We start from the raw sequence: 25,000 nt of genomic DNA, 5'->3' as shown, positions 1-25,000 counted from the left end.
GAAGGAGAAGGAGAAGAGCAAGGGGTAGAAAACTGGTTTTAAAAAGTAATGATGGAAAACTTCTCTAATTTGATGAGAGAAACTGTCACACAAATCCAGGAAATGCAGAGAGTTCCAATCAAGAGGAACCCAAAGAGGATCACTTCAAGACATCATAATTAAAATGGCAAAATTCCAAGACAAAGAGAGAATCTTAAAGGCAGTAAGGGAGAAATGGGAAGCAAAATACAAAAGAGTTCTGATAAGGCTAGCAGCTGACTTCTCAAAGGAAATAATCCAAACAGAAGGGAATGGCAAGGAACATTCCAAGTAATGAGAAGAAGAGGCCTGCAACCAAGGCTACTTTACCCAGAAAGGCTCTCAATTAAGATGGAAGGCCAAATAAGGAGCTTCCCAGACAAAAGAAGTCTAAAAGAATATACATCCACCAAACCAGCTCCACAAGAGATGCTACAGGGACTGCTTTAAGAAAAGGAAAGAAAAGAGTGAAAGAGAGAGGAACACAGGTATGAAAAATGGCAATGAATAAGTACATATCAATAATAACCTTAAATGTAAATGTATTAAATGCTCTAACCAAAAGACAGAATAGCTGAAGGGATAAGGAAAGCATGACCCACACATATACTGCCTACAAGAAACCCACCTCAGGACAGAAGACCTACACAGACTGAAAGCAAAAGACTGGAAACAAATTTTCCAAGCAAACAGACAGGAAGGAAAAAAGCCTGGGTAGCAACATTCATATCACACAAAATTGACTTTAAAAAAAAGGCCATAAAAAGAGACCCAGAAGGTCACTTCATAATATTCAAAGGAAGAATCCATCAAGAAGATGTAAACCTAGTAAATATATATGCACCCAACATAGGAGCACCCAATGCATAAAGAAAATCTTGGAAGATTTCAAGAAAGATATTGACAGCAACACAATGATAGTAGGGTATTTCAACACCCCACTGTCAAGAATGGGTAGATCTTCCAAACAAAATATCAACAAAGATATTGTGGCATTGAACAATGTCCTAGATGAAATGAACTTAACTGATATATAGAGAGCCCTTCATCCCAAAGAAGCTAAATACACATTCTTTTCAAATGTACATGGAACATTTTCAAAGGTAGACCACATGATAGGACACAAAACAAGCCTCAACAAATTCAAGAAAATTGAAATCACATCAAACATTTTCTCTGACCCCAAGGGACTGAAACTAGAAACCAACCTCAAAGAAAAAACCCAAAACACTCAAAATCATGGAGATTGAATAGCATGCTATTAAGCAATGAATGGGTCAAGAATGAAATATGGGAAGAAATCAAAAAGTTTCTGGAAACAAATGAAAATGAACTCACGACAATCCAAAACTTATGGGACACAGCAAAGGCAGTCCTGAGAGGGAAGTTCATAGTGATACAGGCCTACCTAAAAAAGATAGAAATATTTCAAATAAACAACCTAACCCTAGACCTATAAGAACTCAAAGAACAACAACAAAGACAGCCCAGAACAAATAGAAGGAAGGAAATAATCAAGATCAGAGCAGAATTAAATGACATAGAGACTAAAAGCACAATTCTAAGTATCAATAAATCCAGGAGTTGGTACTTTAAAAAGACAAACAAAATCAACAAGTCTTCAAGCAGACTCATCAAGGAAAAAAGAAAGAGGACCCAAATAAATGCAATCAGAAATTTAAAAAAAGAGATTACAACTGACACGACAGAAATACAAAGGATTGTAAGAAATTACTACAAAGAACTGTATGCCAAGACATTTGAAAACCTAGGTGAAATGGACAAATTTCTAGAAAAATGTAATCTTCCAAAACTCAATGAAGAAGAAGCAGAAAGCATGAAAAGACCAATAACAGCAGATGAAATTGAAGCAGTAATCAAAAAACTCCTGACACACAAAAGTCCTGGGTTGGATGGTTTCACAGGAGAATTCTACAAAGCACTTAAGGAAGAGCTAACCCCTATCCTTCAAAGATTATTCCAAAAAATTCAAGAAAATGGAAGACTCCCAAACTCCTTTTATGAAGCCAGCATCATCCCAATCTCAGAACCAGATAAAGACACAACAGAGAAAGGAAACTTCAGGCCAACATTGCTGATGAACATAGATGCTAAAATCCTCAACAAAATATTGGCAAACTGTATCCAGCAACACATTGAAAAGATTATATACCATGATCCAGTGGGATTCATCCCAGGGATGCAAGGATGATACAATATTGCAAATCAATAAACATAATACATCACTTAAACAAAAGCAAAGACAAAAATCACATGATCATATCAATAGATGTGGAAAAAGCATTTGAGAAGGTACAGTACTGACTTGATTAAAACACTCAGCAAAGTGGAAATAGAGGGAGCATTTCCTCAAAATAATAAAAGCCATACTTGAAAGACCTATGGCTAACATCATACTCAATGGGTAAAAACTAAGATCCTTCCCACTAAGATCAGGAACAAGACAAGGATGTCCATTTTTACTACTTCTATTCAACATGGTATTTGAAGTCCTAGCCACAACAATCAGACAAGAAAAGGAAATAAAAGACATTCAAATTGGATAGGAGGAAACAAAAGTGTCATTGTTTGCAGATGACATGATAGTGTACATAGAAAATCCTGTAGACTCCACAAAAAAAAAATGCTTGACCTAATACATAAATTTGGCAAAACAGTGGGATACAAAGTCAATAGCCAGAAATCAAAAGTATTTTTGTATACCAACAATGAAACATCAGAAGCCGAAATCAGGAAAAAAATCCCATTTGATGTAGCAACAAGAATAATAAAATACCCAGGAATAAACCTAACCAATGAGGTAAAAGACCTGTATTCAGAAAACTACACAACACTGAAGAAAGAAATTAAGGAAGACACAAACAAGTGGAAACATATACTGTGTTCATGGATTAGAAGAATTAACATCATCAAAATGTCCACACTACACAAAACAATTTACAGATTCAATGCAATACCTATTAAAGTACCAATGGAATATTTCACATATATAGAACAATCACTTCAGAATTTATATGGAACTATAAATGACCCTGAATAGCTATGACAATTTTGAGGAAGAAGAGCGAAGTAAGAGGGATAACAGTACATGATATCAAACTGTATTACAAGGCCACTGTAATCAAAACAGCGTGGTACTAGCATAAAAACAGGCACATAGACCAATGGAACAGAACAGAGAGCCCAGAAATAAACCAAAGTCTCTATGATCAATTATTATTTGACAAAAGGGGCAGTAGCATAAAATAGAGTAAAAATAGCCTCTTCAATAAATGGTGTTGGGAAATTTGGACAGCTACATGCAAAAGAAAATGAAACTTGAGCACCAGCTTACACCATACACAAAAATAAATTCAAGGTGAATAAAAGATTTAAATATAAGTCATGACCCCATTAAAGTACTAGAAGAGAACATAGGCAGGAAAATCTCAGATATTCCATGCAACAATATTTTCACTGTTACGTCCCCTAGAGCAGGGACATAAAGGAAAGAATAAGCAAATGGGATCTCATCAAAATAAAAGGCTTCTACACAGCTAAAGGAAACAGAATTAAAATGAAAAGAGAACCAACTATATGGGAAGACATATTTGCCAATGATACCTCAAACAAGGGTTTGATCTCCAAAATGTATAAAGAACTCACACAACTCCACTCCAAGAAGACAAGCAACCCAGTTAAAAAATGGGCAAAGAACCTGAACAGACACTTGTACAAGGAGGACATACAGAGACATATGAAAAGATGCTCAGTATTGCTAGCTATCAGAGAGTTAAACCACGATGACATATCACCTCACATTGTTACAAACTGAAACCACAATGAGATATCACCTCACACCAGTCAGAATGGCCATCATAAACAAAGCAACAAATAACAAGTTTTGGAGAGGTTGTGGAGAAAAAGGTACCCTAGTGTACTGTTGGTGGGAATGCAGACTGGTGCAACCACTATGGAAAACAGTATAGAATTTTCTCAGAAAACTAAAAATGGAAGTGCCTTTTGACCCAGCAATTCCACTGCTAAGATTATATCCTAAGAACCCTGGAACACCAACCCAAAAGAACCTATACACCCTAATGTTCATAGCAGCACAATTTACAATGGTCAAATGCTGGAAGTAACCTAGATGCCCATCAGTAAATGAATGGATCAAAAATGATGGTACATTTACACAATGGAATCTATGCAGCAGAAAGAAAGAAGGAGCTCCTATCTTTAGCTATAGCGTGGTTGGAACTGGAGAGCATTATCCTAAGTTAAATAAGCCAGGCAGTGAAAGACAAATACCATATGATCTCACCTTTAACAGGAACCTAATCAACAAAATGAATAAGCAAGCAAAATATAAACAAAGGTACTGAAATTGAGAAAAAACTGACAGTGATCACAGGGGAGAGGGGAAAGGATTATAGGGGAAAAGGGTGAAGGGTTTGTAGGAACAATTATAATAACAAGAGTGGGTGGAAATAGGGGATGGAGAGGAGGAGAGTTGGGGCAGTGGAGAGGGATGGGAGAAAAAGGTAGGAAACTGTACTTGAACAATAATAAAAAATGTTTAAAAAAAGAAGAAAAGATTAAATCAAAAAATAAATAAAATACATGTTTATTTAACCAGCTAAATTTTAACAGTAGTTATCTCTTCATGTTGAAGTTATAAAAAAATTTGTTTACTGTTTTTAATGTTTCTATCATGAACTATATATTTGTGTTATTAAAATTCATAAAAATGAATCCTCCAAAAAGTGGGTGATCAGCTACAGTTCTTCATGTAGATAAGCTACTACTCCTTGTTTATAAATACATTGTGTTCCTCATGGTGTATCCTTTTTTTTTAGGTTGTACACCATTTATCTGACATACATTTATGGAGTACCTATTTTAGGCCAAACTCTATATTATGCTGTTCCCGTACCATAGGGATGTTGACACCCGTTCACCACCATTGTAAACATTTTTAGGGACAGAGAAGTGACTTTCACACATCACTTTATCTCCTTTTTCTTGATATTTCTGAAGTGGAAAGTGTTTTTATTAATCCCATCCCAAGACTTTTCATTTTTTAATGTAGTTATTTTATTAATTTATTTATTCCTATAAACCTGTTATTTGGTGGTCAAATTGAAGTTTTGGCTTGCAACAGTTTTTGTTTGAGGTCTCCTCAATATGCTGCTAGACTGTGCCTGGCCCAGCTTCTCATGTCAGAGCTGATATATCTACCTTGTTTTCCACCTTACAAAATTGGCAGGTTGGAATAAAGGACAACCTATCAAAAGGTTTTCAGATAGAGCAGTAGCTAAGGAATGGTCAGTGAGTAACTTCCTATCTCCTTTTTCAAGTGTCTTGTTTAATGCAGGTCCCTCAGTTAGCTGACACAAAGTAGGTATTCAATGAATCCTTGAGTGAATGATTTACAAAGAGGCCAGATATTAGCACACTTGTTTCTAATCTCACTGAAAGCACCCAAGATTGGAATGCTTTTTCTGGGTTTCTCCATGCACGACCTCGTGTGCTTATGAAAATTTGGGATGAAATTTGGGAAGCATACTATGTATGTAATAACTTTGACAAGTGAGAGCATGCTGGGACAAAATGAGACATGAGAAGATACATGAATAATCCATGTTGTATTGACTGCAAAGCATCCAGGGACAATTGCCCTTGTCCCTGCTTAACATGCAGGCCTTTAATTGGAAGCCGAAATAAGATATTATACTTTCTGTGTTGAAATCACTGTCATTCTGCTACTCTGTCCCTGAGTGAGATGAGTTCCAGTGGTGTGCTTAGACTGCTTTATTCAACACCAGCAGGCAGCCACTGCTAATGATCTTTACTTTCCTGGTAGTTGGGAGGAAGTTTTCATCCTCCTGGGGGTGGTGGTTGTAATGGTTGTGTGAGTATTGCCACATGGTGTCCATCTGCACCATTAACTTCGAGGAGGAGAGAGCAGTTTCTATTTCTTTTTCAAGTTTGCAAAACTTTTCAATCTGACTCAATACCCAATATTCCCAAATTAGGCAAATATGCTTCTGTGTTTCATTTATCCCAAGGTTGACTTCCTCTTTATAAAAAAATGGGAGTTCTGCAGAACAGACAGAGATGATTTTCCATAAAATGTAGATGGGATTTTCTCTATCTATAGGAGGAAAAGTTTAGTTTTGTAATCTGTTTTACTTCAATTCCAGGAAAATCCCATTGTCATCCAGAAAAATATGTGAGAAAAAAAAAAACCAAACTCAGACAACTGTTGTATATGAAGTACATAACCAATTTCCCAAATGAGCTAATAAAGAGGAGATTTATCAACATGAAGGCAGGACATTTTGGAAGGTGAAGAGAAGCAAAAAACTTTTTCTCTGTGGTGGTTGTGATCACGATTACTAGATGATAACTTCAGAGGCAGAAAAATGACCCTCTGACCTTTAAGACAGTCTAAGCTTTTATAAGCAGGCAACCAGGGAGTATCCTATACTATCATTTAGTTTTTAATTAATACTAAAGAACAATTGCATTTCAGAACATCCCTTGCTAGATCTACATTAGCAATAAGAAAGTTCACCTGGATAGATGTTATTGCAAAGAATTCCTGGGGAATGAATAAAAGATAGAGGGTGTCCATGGTATTTTCAAGGGGTGGAGGTGGGAGGGAAGCACATACAAAAAAAGAATCTCAATGAACAGCAAAGGAAGTGCTGGAAGCTAAATAGTGTATGTATGATAGAAGACTCCTTGTGATATGATGGTAAGGTTTTGCTCTACTTAGAAAAGATTGAGAGTTGAAGGGCAGCATGGTGGAGTGGAAAGAGGATGGATCCTATAACATGATAAAGATAGTGCTCAACTCTGTGGCTTTTGGGAAGACTGATGAGTCTGTTTCTGTAAAATCCCAGATACATAGTAGGTACCTGGGAATCAGTAGCCATTGTTGACTCTAGTTTCTTTATTTAAATTTCTGAAAGGACCATATAGGCTGGTCTGAGTAACAGTACTTTTTTTTTTAAGAAAATAATGTTTAAGGATACAATTCCCATCATGATCACTTCAGAGGATTTTCCCTTGGCCCTTCTCTGATGTCCTGAATGAGAATGGGGAGAAAGTAGGTGGGTTATTTCCACTTTGTGAGCTATTTTGTTGGCATTTCATGACAGGCTCTGGAATGTTTAGTGGAGAGAAGTAGGAAGAAGAAAAGGAGAAGGAGGTGGAGGAGGAGAAGAATGAGTGGGAGAGGAAGGAGTTATGGTAGCAGTGAAACATTTTAAATCTCTATTTTAAAACCTAGTTTATTATTATGAAAAGATCAAAAGGAATTATACTGTAATTATAACTGATTGCTGTTGAAAGAAGGCACATGATTTTTTTCCCCAGACTCTCTGTATTTCCCAAATTTTCTACAATGAGCCAGGATACATTATTTTATAATTAGAATAATAAAATGAAATGACCTTCTATTAACTACTTCAGTGTCATATATCTTGTTCTGTACTTTTGAAAAAGTAATGTGTGAGAAGCTTAGCTAAATGGTCAGGTGTACACACATAGGTTGTGAGGTGTTTAGAAATTCAAACAACAGCCTCAGAAATTACCACAGTCAAGATAGGCCAGGACTCTTGACCCATTTACTGTTCACAATTGGCAAAGAACAGAGTATTTCCTGTGAGGGAATCTAGCTTAGTAAACACAAATATTATCTTTAAAAAGAAAATGGTTTTGCAAGAAGGGTCTGACTCTCTCCCTGACTTTCCTCTAAGTTTTGGAACTTTATATTCCTATGTGTCCTCTGACACAGCATTTCAGTTCATTGGGAACCTCATGAATAAATCAGACAAATGCTGGCTTATCACACTGAGCCTGGCACCCTGATTCTGCACTATCTGCAAATCCAATAGCAAGAGCTGTTGGGGAATGTGTGGGAGTCTTGAGCAAGTTTTAATTTAATCACTTAATTTCTTCAAACAGACAGTATGGGTCTCTACCTCTTATTCACTAGGACACTTTAGGTCAAACAAATGGTCTTAACACAGATACTGGTGAGCCAATCTGCCTACTGAAAGTGGTACTGTTGACTTGGAATGTGAGCCAATTTTGAACCATGAAGAGAATAGAGCCATCTTTTTTCTTGAACATGGAATCTGTATAATGCTTTTCTTAGTGAATGGTGTAGAAGCCATAGTCCAAAGAGAACTTAAGTGTTTGATGGAAGCATCAAGTGAGGGACAGATATTTCAGAAAGAAGTTAATTAATGCTTTTGAATAAAAGAGAAAGAACTTTAAGAGGTTAAGATGTTTGAGAACGATAACTCTGCAGATGATGTGAGCAATCTGAAGGCTTGGCTCTTTAAGGATTTTGGTGATACAGAATAAAAAATCTTATGCAATAGCCCCCAAATTAGTAACAACTATGCCAGAGTCTGGAAAAAGTGAAATAAAGAGTGGATTTTTGCTAGCCGTTGATATGCCTTTTCATTTTATGTTCACCTGACCCTATTGACTTCTCTAACTTGTCTTCCTAATATTATATACTGTCTCTTATGCTTATGGTAAATAAAGATGATGTAACACTTCAATTAATATCCAGATACCAACTTCTATAGACTGCTTTGTATCCCCCTAAATTCATATGCTGAAGCTCTCACTTCTAATGTGATAGTATTTGGAGATAGGACTCTTAGGAAGAAATTAAGATTAAATGAGGTCATAGGGGTAGCATTCTAATCTGATAAGACTCCCGGGCCTTATAAAGAGAGAGAAAGAGATACCTTCCTTTTTCCTCATGTGCATGTACCAAGGAAAGGCTGTGTGAAGACATAGTGAGAAACTAGCTGTCTCGGCCCAAGGAGAGAGCTCTCACCAGACACTGACTCTGCTGATACCTTGACTTTGGACTTCCCTGCCTCCAGAAATGTGACAGATTTCTGATGTTTAAGCCACTTAGTCTATGGTATGTTATGGTAGCCCATGCTAAGATATAAATGATGTTTCATTTTTTATTTTTTTTTAATTAAAGCTTCTGTAAATTACTGTGACAAAACCTGGGACAGAGACTTTTTTTTAAAGTCAAGCTCAATTATTTTTGTCTCATTTCTTAAATTTCCTAGCTGACAGAAACAGTACGTCCTGATTATTTCTCATTGCTTGCAGTGAATATTTTTCACAGAAAATGAAAGAAGTTATATTACCATATACCTGGGGTAGCTTATTTCTTTACACCCATGTGTTTGCATAATTCCCTGGTCAGCCTTCAATGCAGATCCCTCAGAATGGGCTCTTCTTGATTCCTTTCAATTCTAAACCTTGAACAGTTTTATTTTATTGTTTCCCAAGGATATATAATAAAGAAATGAGCTATGCCAATGAATGTAGAAGGCTAAGCTTCTTTTATATTATATGATTAATAATGCAATGCTATTAATGAGACATTAAAAAGAAGAGAGGAAATTATGTTTTGGAACATTTGAAACTATATACAATTTTTTAGGAAAGTATTTTATTTTTGTGTCACAATAGATGAAATTCATAACCTTGTTTTCTGATAAGACAGTTCAAATGTACAAATCAATTACAATGTGATTCTTAGCTCCCTCCCTCCCTCCCCTCTGTTTTAAAGCAACTGAGAGTTTTGAAGGACACCAAGACAATAGGGCTTAGCTAAACAATATGACAATTAAAAATGGTCCTCTAAGAAAATAATGACAACAGTTGTTAAAAAGAATTTGTCCTTTGAGCAAAACAGACAGCATGAAGAATCATCATGAAAAGAAGAGGATTATAGATAGCTTCCTTTGCAATAAAAGGGGAAGGAGATGTATGTTAAAACAATGGTACAGAAAGCTAGGGAGTCAGACTAAAAACAAGAGAAAACCCTAGGCATTAAATTTCCCCAATAAAATACATCCCCTTGAAGTTATCCATTCAAACTATTGTTTCATATTGAAATAATAACTGTTCCCCAACACTCAGCACCTGGAAGTGAATCATTTTATTATTTTTTTTGTTAAAATTAATTTAATAATTGTTCTAAGCCAATATTTCTCAAAGAGAAAGGGAAGGGGGTTGAGATAAATTTTGTAGATTTCATGTAGAGATCAATATTAAAGATAAACCAAGCCAATTGATAGTCAATGCCATTTTAAACGCTAGTTGTAAAGGGAGTAGACATATCTCCATAGACCTAGGACTCCCAGGGGGAGAAGGGCTCATGCTCAATGACTTCGTCCAGCTGCTCTACATACTGTAGCACCTTTGTAATAGGTCCCCAATCCTACATTCCATTCTCTCATGCTTTCACAGTAAGCCTCACAGCACCCTTGTGAGGTAGGTAGTGTTACGGTCATTTTGAGAAATGGGGATGCAGGGATGTTAAGTAGCTTGTCCATAAAGAAACATGAATCCAGTGACAGAGCCCTCTGGACTCTTACTCCAGATCCTTGTCTATTAATTATTCTGACTCCCTGAGAGTGGATCATTAACACAGGTAGGTCTTACAGCCAGATTAGTGCCTGGCCAGTGGGACACTTACGGCCCATCTCTAAACTATATGATTTGGAATATAGGATGATAAACAGGTTGTGATCAACATGGAAGCCAAGGAAGTTAATCTGGAGAAAGGCAGGATTAAAGTTTGTATGAAAATTTGATAATTACTTTATCTACTGATGTGCTATTCAATTATTATGATAACTGATACTCAGTAGATGTATGATCTAATTAATGAATGCATGAATGATGAATGAATGAAAAAAGATTGTGCTTAGATAAGTGGACAATTAAATGTTTTCTTCATACTTTAAAACAAAAGCTGGAGAAATCTGATTTTCAATTTCTAATCAAAGATAAGAAGAAAGGAATTTAGATTTCTGAATTTTTTGTGGGCATGTGTTTGAGCTAATACTTGCAGCATTAAAAGGATGTAAATACACAGCTATTTAAAATAATTTTAAATATAGAATCTGTGTACTTACTGGTTTGGAACCCACACTATGAAGATCAATATTAGAGGCAGTGCCACATACATAAACACCATCCATTTCCTTCAAAATGAAATTCTCGTGTATGTACCTATTTTCTCATTGCTGTTCTTTGGAAAAGTGTGTGCTTTCAAGTTCTTATCAAATGTTAATTTGAAAATACATTGAATTAAAACAATGAACTACTTTTCTGTTGACTCACCAACCAGGATATATTTTGAGTTACTTTCCATTTGTGTGAATCCATTTCTTTCTCCTAAAGACTCAAGACAGAAAACAGCTACCATGTATTGAAACCAGTCCCACATTAACACCAGCAAATTTCTTATTCAGTGCCATAGAAGGCTCTTGAGACCACTAAAGCAGAGGCGGCCGGATTCTTCAAGTGTTACTAAAACAGAAGAGCTTATCTTATATAAATCAAGATGGTGGAGCTGAGTTGTAAGCTCTCTGCATCACACGTTTGTTCTGTGCTTAATGGATTAAATCCCAATATGATGTTCAACTGATAGACAGTGAGGCTTAAAGAAACTCTAGATACCATGGTATGGATTTGTATGTGTATTTAAGGTGTTTATCTAACTTGTGTACTAGCCCTGGCTGCATCTAATAGATGTAACCTATTATTCTTTTGTACATCCAGATAATAGCTCATGGCTAGAGGAGTAGATTAAATGTAATGAATTGCTTCTGTGCTATGTATGGCACTAGCATGTTTGATCAATTGTGATTAAGAATACAGCTAGTGATGCTGTCTTTAGAAAGGGATCATATAAGTGTACTTCTTGGGGTCTGTCTGGTAAATAGATTTATCTCCCAAATGTGACAGTGAACAAAATTATTCAATATATTCAATATATATCTAACTTCTGCAATCCCATATAAGATTTGGGTCTTTCAAGCAAGGAGGTAACGTATCTAGTAGTATGTTATTTTTTGTGGAGACTCTCCTTTTTGTTTTTATCTCTCAGACCCTGACTTCTTAGTGATTGAGTTCTGGTATAGTTTTCCTTATTAGATGACAAACAAAATAGTGAGAATCTGTAGATAAACCACATATTTTCCACCTGCCTTTTCTCTTCTGTTATCTTTCTCCAGATGGTTCTTAGTAATATGCATTTATATGTGTGTATGGCATTAAAACATATGTACTGCTTAGAGAGATTTATTGACATATCCTGACATTCTGATTTACCCAGTTTAGAGTATTATGGAAAGAAACAATCTACATAGCTATACCAAGGGATTTCCTTCTCAATTCAATTTTTTTTAATAGAGGGTTGTAATTTTTGCATTTGTTGTTGTTAAGAGTTGATGAAAGGCACCAGAGTGACAAACCCTAGAAGCCAATGTTTTCCGGTTTTCCACCATTCAGTGGCAGAACTCCTAGGTGAATTTCCCCCCAGCAATCCCATTAAGGTTTCTCTATTTCCTCCTTAGCTTAACCTCCATCCACATTAATCTCTATGTCCTGAATTTTAGGGCTGACAATAAGGTAATTAGGAAAAAATTAGGTTATCTAATAAGTGTATCTGCATTAAAGAGAGTAGGTAGGGAACTCATGACTTTTATTTTGACTACATCAGATGACACAGAAGCATTAACAGGCAACTAGCTGGAGCAGTATGCTTGTGACCAAGGAAAATGAGAGGGAAAACAAAACAAAACAAAACCCCCAGAAACACAAAACTATGATGGGCTTCCAAATACATGAAGTAGCACATGGCCAGAATGTCTTTGTGAGTACAGAGCCAGAAGTGAGGCTGCTGAGTTAAATGTAAGTTTAGTTGCATTTGAAAATTTGATTTCTTTATATGATATTTTTCCCATTGTTTTAGAACAAGTCCTGAAATGCTGGAATCATCTTCTCCTTGATCAATGAGTTCACCAGAAAACGTAGCTTGACGATATATCTGTTGGCATAGGGATATATCCAATACATTCAAAATTATGTCCATGAAAATCTCCTTGTTTTAGTCATGCTACTTTAGTAATATGAAACAACAGCCCATTGTCAAAGATGTGACTTTTCCTCAAGCAGCTCTGACATTACAAAGAAGTCTTCAAGGAGAAGGAAATGTCTTCCTGGCCAGCAAGCTCTTCATTTTTGCAGTAAAGAAGAGCTAAGGGGAAATTTTGTGAATTTCTTGCTAATGGTCTCAGCATTTGGGTATTTGCTACTGCTGGGAGGTGAATTCAGAGCTTTATTATCATTTATAATATGGCTTCCAGGTACCATTTCTGTCAGCTTTGTGCTTTCTTCTGCACCACTCCCTGTTCACTCACTGGAAGGTATCTAATAAGGGAAGGTGTGTGTGTGTGTGTGTGTGTGTGTGTAAATGATACCATAGTATGAGCACTTAGCTCATCTCCCTAAAGCCTATTTCTTTAAGTACTGAAGGTAAGGAGAAAGCACTTTCACTCTCAACAAAAAGATTGTACAAATGTAGTTTTTATATTTTCAATTCTCCTCTTTCATACTAGATAGCCTTCTGTTTCCCTTACTACCAATTTGACTGAAAATGAGATTAAATGATTTTTCTCTTTTTTTGTGCTTCCTATTTTACACAATGTCTTGAGTCATTGATAGTTGTCTAAGTGAAAACTAACTAAGAGAGAAAAAGTAGGTGATGGTGTTGTATGTATGGCTTGTTGAACTTTTAGTTCAAATTTATTTTATATCTAAAGTCATATCTAAAGTTATTGGTTCATGTAAACAAGTCAATTTGAGATAATTTGCAAGTGTCAAAGAATTTATCTTCACTAAAGTAGAATTTCTTTACAGTGTAGTTGATAGTACCTGGATTTAGACACCCAGCAGGTCAAACCATGGCCCCTTGGAGTTTTTTGGTAGAAGAACCAGATAGCCTGGTCTCTAATCCCTCTCTGAGTGGTCTCTACACACCATGTTTTAGAGTCAGATTCCACTGGACCTGCTTATTCTCTGACTAGAGATTATTTTTAGGTTATTTGATCTAATAATAGTGCTAACAATATTTAAATAAACTCATGTTTCCTGTAAGGCTCATATAACCTACCTCTCTCAATAAGGAATTATTCTCTGTGTGACTTCAATTGTCTTTTATTTTGCTTCATGTCTTAATTATACCCCAATGAATTTAACTGAGATTTTAGATGCTTAAGCCCTTTGTTTTCTTAACTTACTTTACATAATAATAAGAACTTACTTTTTACATATTAAAAACATGCCCACAACAATAAATCAATAATAGCCAATGAGACACAAACCTAAATTCTTATACTCTTGGCATTAGCAATAATTTTTTGAGGACAAAAACAAGGTAACAGGCATTTAAAAAAAGTTTGTAGGTTGCTGGTTTAGTAGCTTTCAGTCATGGGATGTTCCCAGAATAGATTGTAGTAAAAGACATTAAAGAAAAACATAAACACACATTATGTTCTTTTCCCCCTTCCTTCTCAAGTTTTTCAACTTTTAAAAGTTACATTTTAAACACATAAAAAAACAAACCCTGCCCCCCACATATTTATATATGTATATATAAACAATAGCTTTTTAATTAATTATGATTTGGGGTATTCCACACCAAATGGAAAACAAAAGAAGACAATTGACTTGAGTATCAAACAACCCATATTTGTGTGGCATACTTAATTTTATAACTGGGGAGGAAAGAGCATGTTTTCTTACCAGCAGTCTCTAAGCAATGCTTATCCATGACTCAATTCCCAGATATGTTTATGAATTTGTGTGTTGCTGGACACATGTTGTTGTCAAGATTGGGAAATTTTTTTGCAAGTCTAATTAATCTCTTGTTTAATTATTATTTATTAGCTATGTGGGATTGTAAATTATATTGATTATATTGGAGAGTAAAGATATTAAAGCAATTTAGAATAGGAGGTGTGCAATAAATGAATAAAGTTTACATGGCAACAAAATGTCTAGTATTTTTTTGGCCCTTATAGAATAGGCACAAATCTTTGACTCTAACACACTTTCAGTATGGAAGATATCTTTTGAACTTTATTGGAATATAGTTAGACAATTTAATAGAATGCAAATTTGCATTTTGTTGTCTTCTAATGGCTATTTTGCATATTAAAATTAAAGACTTCCTTAAAATATGCAGGACTCTCTTGATTATGCCAGCTCTTTTCTCATTCCGCTAAAGACTATAAATAAAGCTTCTATTTAAGGTTGACATTATATTAACCCACCTGCTTCTAGAAGAGAAAATCAGAATCACTTAACTTGCAGATTGCTGTCAGAATGTGATTATGTGAATAGTAAGTCTAAACTTTTAAAGTGTTATTTAAGGTAGTCTGGAGGGTTTTTTAAAAAAGCAATTTCCAGTTTAACAATTACCCAAGAATTTCTGAGTACCGGTGAAAGAAGACATCTCTGGAGAGAGCATCCATTGATGAGGTATGACAGCAGCTGGAATGGGACAGTTGTAAGGCAGAGTGAGGGATCATTTCAATTGTGGTATCAGGAAAGGAGGCAGGGATATGGGGAATACCAAAGCTTTCTGCTCTCTGTGGGCTGTATCAGGGCAGTTGGTAGTCTCTGCTTTTTTTCTCCTCCTATTCAGGATGTTCTCCATGGAGATGGTGGCAGGAAGGCAGAAGAGGTATTAAAAAATGTGGCAAACTGGAAAAGGGCAGTCTGGGGCACATGCAAGTTTCTTTTGATCATACTTCCATATTTTGAAAGAGGAACATCAGCTCCAGACCTGCTTAAGAAAAATAAAATTTTTACAAACTTCTTAATCCTTCCTTCCTTCCTTCCTTCCTTCCTTCCTTCCTTCCTTCCTTCCTTCCTTCCTTCCTCTCTCTCTCTGTCTCTCTCTCCCCCTCTCTCACAGCTGAAAATATTTTATTCCAGGCAATCTGTTAAAAAACTTACACAATAAGTGTAAGGAGTTTTCATTCTCTAACTTTTTTTTTTGGAGAACATTTGCTGCTACATTCACCGCTCCCAAAATGGACAAAACAACTTCAGATTTGAAAACCTATTATTATTAATTTAAGGTATAATTTACTTGGTTAACACTTTGCAAGTCTACACTTATGGCCCCCAGACCAAGTTTTTGTTAGGTAACTTGGCTAAATGTTATGGTATATTAGCTATCACTTTGATCTTGTGGACTTAGGTTGTGAAGTTGTTCTTTCCCTGCTGTCCTACATTTGCTGGAATTAGAAGAAGTCATTTCTGGGAATGGCTTTTGAAGGATTTAAGGAAAGAGTAACTGAGAGATTTAGATCAAGTGTACCAAAGTACCAAGCAGCACCCTCTGAATTACAGAAGATGCAATTCTAAAATCAACAAGTCAGATAATATTTCACTCCTCAAGGCTTTCCATACACAGAGGCAGAATAACTCCAAAACTCCTCAATCAGATAATATTCAAGATTTTATCAGAAAGAATGGAACTTCCAAAGCCAATGTTGCAAAGTCAATGGAAATAACCAGGCACATGATATATTAGTCTAATCAGGTGTTCTAGGACCTTACTTAATCCCAGGAGCAGAGATGATAAATATTTGCCTGATCACTGAGTAGAATGAATGGCTTTGGCTCCAAAGGTTTTATTTCTAAGTTCACTTGCCACAAATCCATGTGGAATAGCTCATGTGAGCTATATAAAGCTGAGCAGGAATAGTGAATTGGTATAAAAAAGACACTCATAGGAGTTAAAGAAAAGCATAATCTCCAATTTTTCTTCAGTTGGAATATAACTATAAAAATTAGTAATAAAGCCCTGGCTGATGTGACTCAGTGGACTAAGCACCAGCCTGTGAACCAAATGGTTGCTGGTTCAATTCCCAGTCAGGGCACATGCCTGGGTTACAGGCCAGGTCCCCAGTAGGGGGTGCAGGAGAGGCAGCCACACACTGATGTTTCTCTCCCTCCCTTTCCCTCTGTCTAAAAATAAATAAAATATACAATCTTTTAAAAAATTAGTAATAAAGAAGATATAATTAAAATGGATCCAAGTATCTCCCTCTAGCTTTTATTTAAACTCCTGATGTATCTTTTCATCAGGTGTTAGCCTTGTAAGCTGAAAATAATGTATTTTTTTCTTTCCTAGAAAGTCTCAAGACATATTCTTGATGTTGAATAGCATCTGAGCACAGTCCCTGAAGTTAAAACAAATGTCATGACATACGGATGAAGGGATACCCTCAAAAGGCAAGTTAATTTACATGGGGCTATACTCATTTTTTCTTGTCCAAGATCACATCTTCTCTCTGTACCTTCTAATTAAAAATATCTTTGTTCCTACTTGAGTCTTGGAAAATGACAAAAGTCAGGCTTCAATGCATGTGTGATTTAAATAATCCCTTTTAAAAAATGTCATAGAAGGTTGTAATTCTGGGCTCCTCTCAGAACTGAAGAGAACAGAATATTTGACAGAACAATGAAAAAATAATCCACATTACACATTATAGAGCAAATTCTGAATGTACTGTGGGGGAGTTGTTGGTGATGAGCAAAATTTGTGGAAACTTGAGCAAAAACAGAGTTCTGAAAAATGTGTTCAAGAACTAGGAAGTACAAATCTTGGCAATACTTAGTTTACATTTTCAAACTTTGTCAATATTTGGAAAACTCATAATTAGAAACATAATGCAAATGAAAGCAGTTTTAAAAAGTGAGTAACATGATAATTTGCAAAAGGAGATATTTCTTGCCAGGAACACATTAACCTAAATAATTTGGTGAGTTATCAAACTCTAATAACATATGTCTCAGACATTTGGGAGCAGGAATCAATTGTTTCAGACCATCAGAGATCTCATTTGGGGGATTTTTCCTTTTAGAGACTTAATGTCTAGAGAGAAATACTTTTCTGAAAATACTTATATACACAGAAACAAATAACTGGTCAACCAAGAGCTAAATGCTGAACAAAACATTGTGTTTCTTCCTAAAAGAAAAATTCTCTGGGAAGATAATGACTCAAAGATGACTACTAGAGAGGAAATCTGGCCCATGTGCTTGTCTAAGTCATTAGTTTCTACCATGGTCTCATTTGATCTAACAAAGAGGAAACCTGAAGTTGTAAGGAAAAGGTCCTTCTGTGAAACTGGATACTAACTAGAGCTCCAGAACTATAGTCATTTGAACCCAAGATCAGAGCTTTGCACATATATAAAGGAACTTAAGATCTGTACCAATAGTGAGAAAGTAGAAAATTAAGTGACCATTCAACTACCTATAAACCCATTACTATCATGTTTCAGGCAGAAAGATTTTCCTAGAAATATCTGGCCAGTACCTTTTTATAATCATATCAGTTGTAAAGAAAATTATGTTTTTTGTAATCTGCTGGAACCCAGTTCAAATGTGTAATTTTAATTTTATTAGAAACCTTGGGTTTGAGAATATTTCAGAAGAGTACTACTTTAGTCTAATATTAACCAAACTGGGTTCTGCAGAACTCATTTTTCAAGATAACAGTTACAACATGAAAAGAAGTGCTTCATGTTCAGAGAAGTTAGAGAAACTCCAAGACAAACAATATTAAACAGAATTCTTGTTTGCAGGAATTTTCAGAGGATTTATTAGGCTCATATAGATTTTTTGACTTCCAAGAAATGGTTACAGAATGTGGCATTATTCCAACTTATTAGTTTATGGCACTCTTTCTTGGAAGAACGTTTATTAATATTTTAAGTAAATATTTTTCCATGGATCAAAGTATGGAATCACCTGAGAAAGTATATCCTCTCTTCTTCCAATAGAATAATTATTTATTTTAACTAAATCTTTTCATGGATGGGTTAACTTTAATCCAATTTTATGAGCTATTTTTGGATAATTTTGACAGAAAACAGCAGTTAAATTACAAAGTCCTTTTAACTGCTCAGTGTTTCTTTTCCCTCCTGTCTCTCTCTCTTCATTTCCCCTACCCTTTCTCTTTTTTGTTATAGTTGGACAATTAGTTAAGTACTTGCTTCACACAATATTACAAAATTATGATAAAGTATTTCCTATTCAGTTTTGGAGACTATGTCTCCACTTTAACTTTGTTCTTTTTCTTTTTTTTAATTTGAAAGACCCATTTCTTTTGCATACAATTTGAAATTTTGCTAGAATTTACAACAGATCTTTATTTGTGTTCTTACACATGAATTTAGTAATTGCCATAAGTGGGGGATTAATTTCTAAAAGATCTATGACAACCATCAAGAAAGTCAAATTAAAAATGACTCAAAGAGCAATTCTTCAATCTTTATGTCATTTTCCACCCTTTATTAAGAGAGAAATGGGCTTAACTATGCTGCAATCCAATTGGCAAAACAGTTTCTGGACCTGTCACTCTTCTGGGGGGGATTTAATTTTATTGATATTGCTCAAAATTTTAAACATTAAAACAAATGCCAGCTTTTTGAAAGTCAAACCCCCAATTTGATATGCCAAGAAAAAAAGCTTATATCCCAGTTTATAGACTGTCCAAAAGGAAGCTCATTTTCAGTTCCCTCTCAAAATGTATAAAGTGTAGAGATTTCCTCTCTGTTCTATGCTGATTAAATATATCACATTTCATGAATACACTCTATATTTAATGCTTTTTCAGATCACATGAATATATGCTTTGAAAACCCATTCACTCAACATTTAGCCAAATGGAATTATATCTTCCTGAACTAAATCACTGGTGGCAATGGCATGATGCCATCTTAAAAAAAAACTATAATATTTTAACTTTGAGTAACAATTATTAATACAAATTGAGTTGGGCAACATCCTTGAGTTAGAGGGGTAAAAGTGTCAACACAATTTAACATATTCATAGGGCCGTTATCTCAGTTTTTCCTCATTAGAGGAAAAAATGATAAGTGTCTTTTAATCTATCTTGTTTCTCCTCACTTGTTTAAAAGCAAGACAGGTTTCTCTCGGTCTACACATGATAATTTTCAAAATAAAATCCAATTTTCTGCTTAGTCAGGAAGCAGGGAGAAACACTGAAGTTGCCCATTCAAGGTAATACTTTGTTTGTAGCATTTGAATAGTGTCTATTCAATAGACACTAGAGTGGCTAGATGCTTCCTTTGACTGACAATCCAGCCTTCAGACAGCTATCGCGTTTTAGACAGATTCTTAATCACATTAACATCATGTTACACAAGGGTCACCCTGCTTTGTGTTGGCATCTGAGAAGAACTTCTTATCCAGAGAGCTTTTGAACATCTGAATTCTGGATCTAAGCGATGAGATAAATATTACCCCATGAGTATACTATATAACAATTCTATTATTTTTCATTTTCTGTTAACCCATTAGTAGCAACTGATGGGAGTAAAATCAAGTTGTCATTAAATGGATCATTTTCATTCTTACCACCTACCTTGTGTTTTTCAGGTACAACTAGTGGCCTACCACCTTCAGGAGAAACCAAGGGCTTTATTACAGTAAACTGGTCCAGTGTGATATCACAAGTATAAAAATATTCCATTCTGTATCAAAACTAGGCACATGCCTTTATTTAAAGTAACAGGAGTTAACAGAGTTGAACAGTTTTGCCTTGGGTCTTGTTTCTTGACATCCTACATGAGACAAGCACATCTTTCAATGTATCTCCACCCACAACTCTGGGGATCTAGTTTCAGGGTTATCTATATGTAAAGGAAGGTGAAATCACACTTGGAGCTATAATGGTGGGTAACTAAAAGCACAACCTCTCATTCATATTGCTTTAAAACATATACAGCATATATGTTTCAAAAAATGGAAGAGTAAAGAATATATTGATTTCTTTGTGGTGTTGAACCAACAATATGGTATGATGCAAGGATTTAATAAATGTTAATCATAGATACAAATTTTTCTGTAGAGTATATTTTAGACAAATGTGTCTTTTAATATGTAAATCCTACATTGTAGGTTGTTCCTTTTAATTTTTCTTTTGTTTCTGCAGTGGTAGAAAATGTTGAATAACCGTCCATGAGTATGAGCCAAAGGTTCAGGTTCATTACTGAGATCCCCAGAATGCCAATATTTGCAAAGCAAACAATTAGTATCCCACTGTGTGAAGGGCTTTGACACATGCCTGCCTGCCTCTAGGTGGAGAGTTTCCATAAGAAGTCCTCTTGCTTCCATGGACCCTGCTTTGTCACAGGGGCAGCTATGCTAAACTGCCTTTTAACCTAGTAATTTACTGTGCCAACTTGTCCTACTGGTTACTGACAATGACTCAGAAACAATAGTGTGAGTGGTAGACTTTCAAATCATTTTCATGTTGAACCTCCTGGGTCCAGCCACCTCACCTTCCACAACAGCACCATTGTTTTTACGGGGCACATACTCAAGGTCAATGCTGTTTTTGTGCTTGCCTTTCCCTCGGCTCCATACAAAAAGGAGGAGAAAACAAAATAAAACCACTCCCAGGAATGTGAAACAGCCCATAGCTGTAGATACCAGTATTGTTTTAAGGTCCAGGGAAAAAGTATTGGCATTGGTGCCATTGGAAATGGTGTCATTGGAGTCGGTCATATACATAGGGGTCCTGTTCGCATAAAGGAAGCGGTCTGAAGTGAATCCTTTCACAGTCAAGGAGGCTGTGAAGGTGTCATTCCCAGCAGCGTTGCTAGCAATGCAAACATATATTCCACTGTCTTGATCCTGTGCAAAGCGGATTTCCAAGGTGCCATCACCCAACACAGTGGCTCTTCCATTGGACTTGGTGGTGATAAAACGCCTTCGAGGTGTCACCCAGGAGATCACAGGTTGAGGGTCTCCATCAGCATTACATTCTAGCTGGACTGTCTGCCCTTCTTCCACCAGCAGATGCTGTAACTTTTTTTCACGAATTTTGGGTTTTTTGCAGGTAAAATAGAAAGAAAGGGCAGTGCTGTGGAAATCCTTGAAGGACCGCTCACGAATGGTGTCTGGGCCAGCACACATGGGCTGCTGGCCACCAAACTGCAGTGTGGGATACCGCTGCAGGATCCAGAGAAGACGGCAGTCACAGGCCAGTGGGTTGTTATTAATGCTCAGGACCTCCAAAGCCCTAGGGGAGGAGAATACATTCTCTTCCAAAGTTTCCAGTAGGTTCTGAGACACATTGAGCACGCGAAGGAAGCGGAGCCCTTGAAAGGAGTGAGGCTCGATGGTACGGAGCTGGGCTCCCACTATATGAAGCTCCTGAAGGCGGATCAGGTCAGAGAACATCCCTGCTTCAATAGTGCTGATGGGATTGTAGGAGAGGTTAAGGTGGGTCAGATACACCAGGTGTTTGAAGGCAAGGAAGGGTACTGTGGACAGGTTGGTATTGGTGATCGAGAGAGATGTGAGGTTGAGACCATAGAGGCTATTGGCAGGCATCATATCCAGTAGAGGCCAATAGTCAATCTCTAGGTGTTTCAGATGGAACAATCTTTTGAAGGCATACACAGGCATACTGTTGATATTGAGATGCTTCATATGCAGGCTGATGAGGCTGCGAAGGTGGGAGAGGGCTTCTGTTGGTACTGCTGTTAGGTTGCATTTCTCCAGGGTGAGCTGCTCCAAGCTAAGCAGCCCACTGAAGGCCCTGTGTGATATATAAACCAAATCATTGTCCCCCACTTCTAGAGACTTCAGGTTATGTAGATCTTGGAACATGTAGTCCAGTAAGATGACAATCTTATTCTCACTAATGTCAAGCTTGGTGAGATTGGACAGGCCCGTGAATACCCCCAAAGGGACCAACTTTAAGCGATTGCCTTTTAGACGGAGGGAACGCAGGTTAAAGAGATTGTTAAATGCTCCTGGCTCCACATTTGTGATGATGTTGTCACTCAAGTCTATTTCTTCTAGTAGAGGGTATGATATGAATTCTTCAGGGTTGATACTTTTCAGTCTGTTCTTGCTGAGGTCCAAGATTTTGGTCTCAATGGGAATGCCCTCTGGGATGGCAATCAGTCGCCTTCTGTGGCAGCTAACAGATTTGTTCTGGGCAGAGCACTCGCAGCGAGCAGGGCAGCCGATGGTGGATCCCATGAAGATTAACACCACAGTCAGACCCAGGAATGGCTGCCAACATGATATGGCCGTGTGAAGCATGACTCCACCTCTTAGTCTACACCTTGGTCACAGGCCTGCAGGAGTAGAGGCAAGAGAGAGAAGAAGAAACATTGAGTCAGGACATGGAATGGTAAAAGGACATAAATAAGGCAGACATATAATAGAAAGAACCCTTGATTTGGCATTACACAGATCTGAACTTTGAGAGCTTCAAATATTAGCAACATGGTCTTAGATAAGTTACTTCACCTCCTTGCACTCCAATTTTCTTGGCTATACAATGCAAATAATGAGAATGATAATAGAAGCTCCCTAGAGTTACCACAATTACAGTATTTGACAATTATAAAAGAAACTAATACAGTGTATAGCACAGACTGTGAGGCAAAGCAACACATATTTTACAAAAGGCTCTAAGCTGAATTCAGATAAAACAGAGGTCAAATTCTAAGAGAAAATTGATTCTGCTTGAATTAGTGTCTGCATCTCTAATGTTTGGGACATCATCCTGTGTTCAAAATAAAACTAATAGAAGCTCCACTTAACATCTGGCCCTTAGGTTCAAAGGACAAAACAAAGTTTACATTCAGTGTAAGAGCTTGGGTTTTTTTTCCTACATATATAGTAAAAGAACTTTCAATTAGGTGGTATACCTTTCAGAATTCAGTAACTTTGATTTATTAAAAGATTTTCTATTTTGACATAAACAAAAAGATCCTCAAACTCTGTGTTCTTTGTGTTTGCATAGAGATGGGAAAGAATCAAGGCACCAAAATAGTGTGATAATGAAAATGCTTCCTTAAGTTCTTAGGTTAAATATTGAAGAGTGGGAAAAATCATAATTGAAGAAAAATATTTTTAAATAACAAATGAGCTATCATTCTTTCATATTCAAATTCAAACCCTGTGAACCTGTTAACTGAAATCAAATAGGTATCAGGTGAGATCAGAAATGACTATGTTCTAAATGTAGATACTTAGCAGACCTGACCATACTGCTCAGCTGAATGACAAGAGGTGTGTTGAGCTGTGCTTCTCAACCTGAGACCCCTAGGGGTACACTTCCTCCACAAACACCATATCTTATGCAAGGTAAGTTTAAGATAATATTTTTAGGTAAAAAGTATTTGATAAACTTCAGTGTTTACTACTGAATTGTAAAAGGACAGTTAGTAAGAGTATAATTCCCCAGTCACAGTTTTTACATATATGTCTATGTCTCTCTGTAGAGCTATATCTATCTACATCTGAACAAATCATCCGCAAAGAAACAAAACAAAACTAGGATCAAACTTAATGGTGAGTAACTAGAAAAATGCTTTCCAAAATGTAGAAGCAAGGCAAAGACACAGGAATTGCTAGCAAAATCAATTATATAGGAACATAAGAGTTATAATTAATGTCTATTTTGAAAGCTAACAGAAAATCAACTGAAAAATTTTAACACAAAGGAGAATTAAGTAAGTTAATGTTATAAAATATAATTTTTATATATAAAACACAGAAAATATTATCGAAAAAAATGATTTCAGTCACTGCATCTTTGAAAATAAAACCAAATTCTTTAGAATAAACTTTATAAGAAATACATAGAACTCACAGGACAAAACTTTTCAAAAAAGAGACATAGAAAGACTTGAATAGATATTTCAAGTCTTCATAGATATTTCAATAGAAAGACTTGATATTACATAGATGATTCTTCCTCAATAAATATATATTTTACAAAGATTAGTTCACACAAAATTCTAAAGTTCATTCAGAAGACTATATACATGAGAATAATCAGAAACAAAAATAGTAGTGAAAACAGACTTACCCTACAAGATATTATATGTAAGTTGTAAAGATGCAAATAATAAAGCAACATGACACTGACACAAAAATATACAGTTAATGAAACAGAAGCATAAGGAATTATATCTAAATATATTTGAAATGTCAGTATACACAAAAGGTTGCATTTTAATTCAGTGAGAAAAGTATAGATGATTGGCTGTAA

At 36.0% G+C, this 25,000-nt stretch overlaps 1 protein-coding gene across 5 annotated transcripts in view; it reads right to left on the bottom strand.

Moving 5' to 3' along the window:
- Positions 1–18,318: 18,318 nt before the first annotated feature.
- The window catches only part of LINGO2 (leucine rich repeat and Ig domain containing 2), a 1,215,855-nt gene continuing 1,209,173 nt past the window's right edge, over positions 18,319–25,000 (bottom strand). For all 5 annotated transcript variants that reach the window (XM_036021522.1, XM_028531934.2, XM_036021521.1 and 2 more), the window contains one exon: positions 18,319–23,072. In XM_036021522.1, coding sequence (XP_035877415.1) covers positions 21,217–23,037 — 1,821 coding nt within the window. In that variant the 5' untranslated portion in view covers positions 23,038–23,072 and the 3' untranslated portion in view covers positions 18,319–21,216. The remainder of the gene's footprint in view (positions 23,073–25,000) is intronic.

Source organism: Phyllostomus discolor, chromosome 3 (assembly GCF_004126475.2).
Source record: "Phyllostomus discolor isolate MPI-MPIP mPhyDis1 chromosome 3, mPhyDis1.pri.v3, whole genome shotgun sequence".
In the NCBI taxonomy this organism is placed as follows: domain Eukaryota; kingdom Metazoa; phylum Chordata; class Mammalia; order Chiroptera; family Phyllostomidae; genus Phyllostomus; species Phyllostomus discolor.
This window is presented reverse-complemented; position numbering and strand designations above follow the sequence as displayed.